At 41.8% G+C, this 6,226-nt stretch overlaps 1 protein-coding gene across 1 annotated transcript in view; it reads left to right on the plus strand.

The window, feature by feature from the left end:
- The window catches only part of LOC117956478 (zinc finger protein 32-like), a 19,657-nt gene extending 16,277 nt beyond the window's left edge, over positions 1 to 3,380 (plus strand). Inside the window, exon 4 of the mRNA XM_034891561.1 lies at positions 2,579 to 3,380. Within this exon, the coding sequence (XP_034747452.1) occupies positions 2,579 to 3,358 (780 nt within the window). The 3' untranslated portion in view covers positions 3,359 to 3,380. The remainder of the gene's footprint in view (positions 1 to 2,578) is intronic.
- Positions 3,381 to 6,226: the final 2,846 nt, after the last annotated feature.

Raw genomic sequence — 6,226 nt, forward strand, 5'->3', positions numbered from 1 at the left:
TCTCTTTATATAGACCTTAGTGGTCCCTAATACTGTATCTGAAGTCTCTTTATATAGACCTTAGTGGTCCCCTAATATAATTAAAATGAATGTTAAATTGGACCTTTAAACCCTGATTTTATCACATTTTGCCACAACAAATGTCTCCATCAGAGGTGTAATCAGCTTCTTCCCTGTGCCGGATGATGACTGAGGATGGATGGTAAGACCCGTGAACCCCCCCCCCACACACACACACACACACACACACACACTCCTTCCCCGTTGTTGCAGTAGAGGGTGAACCCATATCACCGGTCATCATGGTCGGCCAAACCTCTGAATACTCTTCTTCAATTGTCCATGACTGTTTTTCTCTTGAGCACGGTAACACTTCTGTTTATTTCCTACATTGACCCACAGTAACGTGATGTGTGTAGAAGCTCTAATGCTGAAAAGGGTCAGTAGGGGGCAGTAGAGGATTATGTTTATCACATTAGCCCTAAAACGGGACAAACTGTAATATGAATAACTTTAGATTTAATGTAAAAAGTTTCACAATAAGTGCTATTACCTCCGCAGTTAATCCTAACAATTACAGCAGACAAGTCCTTGTTTAGAGTTTCACAGAAATATATATATATATATATAGAGAGAGAGAGAGAGAGAGAGAGAGAGAGAGAGAGAGAGAGAGAGAGAGAGAGAGAGAGATTCACAACAGAGATTCACAACAGAGATTTTTAACAGCTGTATGTAATTGCCATTAGTTTGTATCACGTTTTGATTGTGTGTGTGTGTGTGTGTGTGTGTGTGTAAATGCACTAATGTCAGAGTGAGGGGGGGGACATGGGGGGCTGCCATGGAAAGTTCTCCAGCTACCAGTCCACCACCGTCTATGTGGGGACTTGAACCAGCGAGCCTCCGGTTCCCAACCCAATTGACTGAGTTGCTGCCGTCCCCAACGTTGGGTGTATTTTTTAAATCTCTGAAATAAAAATATAAAATATAAAAATATAAATATATATATATATAATATACTATATATATGTATTATAAATCATACTTTCATTGTTAACAGTAAACTAGCTGGGATATAAAGTTGAATCAATTTACAATTTGTTTTGATTTTTATATCTAACGGACTTTTATTTAGAAAGTCTTAAAGGAAACGACACCGGAAGCTCTTGTGCTTACTGTGGCTGCTTTTACAACATCCCAATATGGCGTCTTGTTGATTCCTTCGTTTACTCCGGACAGCTGACGGGGTTATGACGGAGTTTGGGTGGAGAGAAAGTTTCTGTCGTGTGAAAATGTCTGGAGTCCAGACGCAGAGAGTGGAGCAGGTGGAGCAGCGTGGCCAATCAGCAGCAGCGCACCCATATTCTGGACTTTACGGTAAGTGAACGGTGTTTAGACACATAGATGACCATTAACAGCATTAATGATCCTGAGGTTTTTATGACAGTGTTAGGCTGTGGGTAGCACTTTACAATAATGTACACAAGAAAGGGTAATTAACCTAGGGTAGTTACCCTCTAGGGTAACCACTAGGCTGTGGGTAACACTTTAAAATATTATACACAAGGTAACTACCCTTTTTCAAAAGGGTAACTACCCTTTCTGAAAGAGTAACGAATGATTCCCGCCTTCTTTGTTGTGTTAGTTATCACCACACACAGGCCTGAGTAGAGAGTATCTCTCAGAATGATCTGTTACTGACGTTAATAACCGTGATTAATTTGTGTGTTATTTCCTGGATGAATTGTTCTGTCTCTAAAATGTAGATCAGAGTTTCCCCAAAAGTCCAAGAGTCCATCTTCCAATGTCCACAACTCAAAGAGATTCAGTTTTCTGTCCCACAGGAGAGAAGAGACTAGAATATATTCACATTTAATAAGCTGACATTGCACAAGTTGACCTGTTTTATCATAAAAAACTGTTTAATAGATTATCAGAATAGTTGGAGATTAATTTAACAGTTGATAACTTATCCGTTGATCTTTGCAGCTCTGCATCAGAAATCTTTACAAGAAGAAGTAGAGAAGTATTTTGTCTAAATGACACTTCACATCAACAGTACTTGTTATTAGAGCCCGAGCACCAAAGGAACCGCTTGGTTATTTCTCTGCTGCACAAATACACGTGGGGGCTTGGAAACTCACGGAAATTGGGTTGGATTTTCATCTACAACTTAAATGCAAATAAAGAGAATGAAAACTGAATCTTCAGTTTAATTGAGTCAGAATGTTAACAGTACTGTTTCACCTTTAAAGCTGTGATTCCAAAAAAGAGACTCCATACTGTTGAAGCTAATATAAGGCATCTGTGCTACTTTCTGTTTGTGTTTCCTGCAGCGGTTAAAGATTGGGTTCCCCCTGAGCAGCAGGAGCCAGAGTCCCCCCCACACATTAAAGAGGAACAGGAGGAACTGTGTATCAGTCAGGAGGGAGAGCAGCTTCAAGGGCTGGAGGAGGCTGATATCACCAAGTTCCCATTCACTCCTGTCCCTGTGAAGAGTGAAGATGATGAAGAGGAAGCTCAGTCCTCACAGCTTCATCAGAGACAAACTCAACACATGGAAACAGAAGCTGATGAAGAGGACTGTGGAGGACCAGAACCAGCCAGGAACTCACATCCACTTTTACAACCAGAGATTGGAGACCAGACTGGAGACTCTTCGGAGACGGACGTCAGTGATGATTGGGATGAAAGCAGGGGCCGTCCGTCAGGTTTAAACTCTCTGAGAGATAATGTAAGTCAGGCTGACAAAGAGTTGCTCATCTGCTCCGAGTGTGGGAAGAAATTTGGCCACAAGACAAATCTTAAGAGACACATGCGGTGCCACACTGGAGAGAAGCCGTTCGGCTGCTCGTTTTGCAGTAAGAGCTTCAATCGGAGGGAACACTTGGTGGCTCATGTGAGGTGTCACTCTGGAGAGAAGCCGTTCAGCTGTTCAGTCTGCAAAGCCAGTTTCAGTCACGGCTGGAGTCTGGAGAAGCACATGAGAGTCCACACCGGCAAGAAGCCATTTGGCTGCTCGCTCTGCAGCAGAAGCTTCCGGCAGCGCTCGGATTTGGTCGCACACTTCCGCATTCACACGGGAGAAAAGCCTTTCTGCTGCTCGGTGTGCGACGCCAGTTTCACCCAGCAGCACACTCTGGTTCAACACACCAGAACGCACACGGGGGCCAAACCGTTTGCCTGCTCGGTGTGTGGGAGGAGTTTCTCCCGGAAGGGACACGTGACGAGGCACATGGCGGCGCACAGCGGGGAGAAAGCATTCAGCTGCGGCGTCTGCGGCCAAAGCTTCACATGGCAGTCGCAGTTTAAAAGACACGAGTGTGCCGGAAAGAGCAGCCGAGAGGCGACACAGCGGTAAAGCAACCGTGGAAGCATTTCTCACAGCGTTGGAGGGTGTACCAGACAACAAACAGGAAGCTGTGGTACTCAAGACATTGTTCTAGTGTCTCGGACTCTTAGTATTCTAGTTGGACTTGACCGAGTCCAGCTCTGAATGCCTTTTTACTAAAGTAACGCCCTCTGTCAAAACAAAACTCTTGATGAATAGCTTGTTAAGATAATAGGGACGGGTTTAATTTGAAATTCATCTAGAATGGGTGTTGACATTTGTGGTTTCAGTATCTACATATCAGCAGTGCACTTAAGTGCACTTAAAAATGTAACTGTCTTTCTTCAGTGCTGCTTTTTGTACTGTTTATTGATCCCTAGTGGGGAAAATTACAATGTACACTCTGTTTTGTTAGTAGTAACTACACAGAGGCCTGAAATACACACACATGTTCAGGACCTATTGATGCACTAATGGAGAGATGTCAGAGTGGGGGAGCTGCCAGTGCTGGACCGGACTGAGCTGCTGCCACCCCACCCTAACCCCTTCATTGGTTTTAAACTCCACAAGCAGTGTGTTGTATTTTAGCATTTTAGCAACACTAAAAGCAGCAGAATAAGGAACACTTTAATATGTTTATTTATATCTCTTAAGATATTCAGTAGTGATGGTGAGATGAAGCCTCAAGCTTTCCAAGGTTTGCAAAAGGGTTCCTTTTTGTCCAACAGGTTTACTACGTCATTTGTCTTAAAAGCTACAAGCCTCAATACACGCTTCCCGGAAAACTCTGGGATTTCTCAACACACGCCTCGAAGCCTCAGCACAGACCGAAACATCACTTATATTCGGATATAGCATGTTTTCTCTTATCATGCAGCCGTAACCACAAACATCAGGCATCAGTCAGTCTAAGTCTGGGCAAAGACACGATGCCAGCGAGCTTTGTACTCTGGATCCTTCAAGAACGTCAACGGCAACATGTCAACGGGAACATGTCAGTGTTTTAGTGATACCTGTGAAGTTTCACTTCCGCTTTATGTGAATTTAACTGTTAACACTTCCAGGATTTCTTGTCTTACTCTAGAGATGCGGGTTCATTCCTCGATGGCGGCAGAGTGGCAGGTACTGCTGTCCTAAACCATACCGGGGTACTGCCAGGTTATCCTAAAATACGCCTCGGCGATATAAAAACTGTTAAAATCAAAACGGCATGTTACTTCGGTGATGCGCTTGCTTTTTTAATGGGCACACAGATGTGGGGTAGCTGCTGTACTTCCTTGAGGAAACTAAAACTAGCTTTCTCGTGTGTGGCCGTGTGGACACTTCCTACAGAATATATCTTATGTACAAACATATCTTTCAAATCACTCACACTTTCTCAACGAAGAGTTGGTTGTTGAGTAAGCAAGTTTGCACACATCTTTAAGATACTGTGTGTGTGTGTGTGTGAATGATTATTTGAGTGTGTGTGCTGGTGATAGAGAGAATGGGCGAGCTGCTGACACCCCTGTTTGTTTTTAATTACTACGGACACGTCATCTATAGTCATTACAATTTTTAAATTGTAATTTTTTATAATTGACAACAGGTGGAAGCAATTGTTGCTAAATGTCATTATTCACTCTTATTACAAGTTTAATGTTTACTTGTGCATAGTCCCTGTTTCAAATAAATCATTTTGTTTTGTGCATTTCTTTTGAATAAGTTTTTTAGGTAGGTTTTGCTGTTATTTGTGATTCTGTAGTGGTGTTGTTGTTAATCTCCCCCTCCCCCCATATAATATATATATATATATACTCTATAAGACTAATATATAAGTCCCCTTAGTTTCTTTGTTAGAAGGTCAGATCTTTTACGGGCCCAAATACTTTCTCTTTATTTTGTTGTGGTGATTTTTTGGGAAATAAAAACCTTAATTTGAACTCTCTCACAAACCAACACATGAAAAATACACAGAAAAAAAACCCATGACTTGGTTCTGTCCTATGATGTCAGAGATCACATCATTGTTACCATGGATACGCCCAGGTGGCTCCGCCCCCAACATTTCTGCACGGTGGACCGAGCAGGGACAAAGGAAAGGTAACAAGAGGCAAGTAATTATTCACCATCGTGTCGTCTTCCGTCAAAATCAAAAAATCAACACTTTTGTTGACGCTTTTTATCGTTTTTAAACTTTTTCCAATGTTTGTCACTTTTTTGATGTTTTCAACACTACGTAACACTAACTTATTAACTTTAGTTATACAGTTATTTTTGGAATTTATGGTCAATAAATCAGGTTATTATACCGAATGTTTTTTTCTGCCTTTTTCAAGGTTTATTTTCCATTTCGATCATCTTGCATTGAGGGGGGGGGGGGGGTGCTGCCAGACAGAAGGGGGGAGTCGGATCAACTACTGAGAACAAGGTTAGTGTTTTTGGCTTTTCAATTTACAAAGGCAGCTTTGCCTCGTTGATACTTTGCAAGTTAGACAATGAGTTTTCTTTGCAATTTACAAACTTCATCTCTGAAAAGGATGAGATCTTCTATATGTTCTATAGCTCTCCCACTATGTATTTGTACAGGTACTGCACTTGTGTATAATGACAATAAAGGCTTTATGTTCTATGTAGGGAGCTCCCAAGACATGTCTGCATGTGTTGAGACAAGAGACAACAACATCGAACAAAACTCAAAAAAAATACACAAACATCAAAAAGAAACAGCGGCGAAAACGTCTAAAACGTTGTCCCAAAAAACCTTGAAATAGGCGGGAAAAACACATAAAAGAATTCCGCCTTTTTCAAGGTTTTTGGGATGTTTTTGTTACAACACGTGGAAATAATTGTGCACAGAAACCTCAAAAAGGCAAAAACACATAGAAAAGTAACAAACCCCAGAAAAAGCCCAATTGA

Source organism: Etheostoma cragini, chromosome 14 (genome assembly GCF_013103735.1).
Source record: "Etheostoma cragini isolate CJK2018 chromosome 14, CSU_Ecrag_1.0, whole genome shotgun sequence".
Lineage (NCBI taxonomy): Eukaryota > Metazoa > Chordata > Actinopteri > Perciformes > Percidae > Etheostoma > Etheostoma cragini.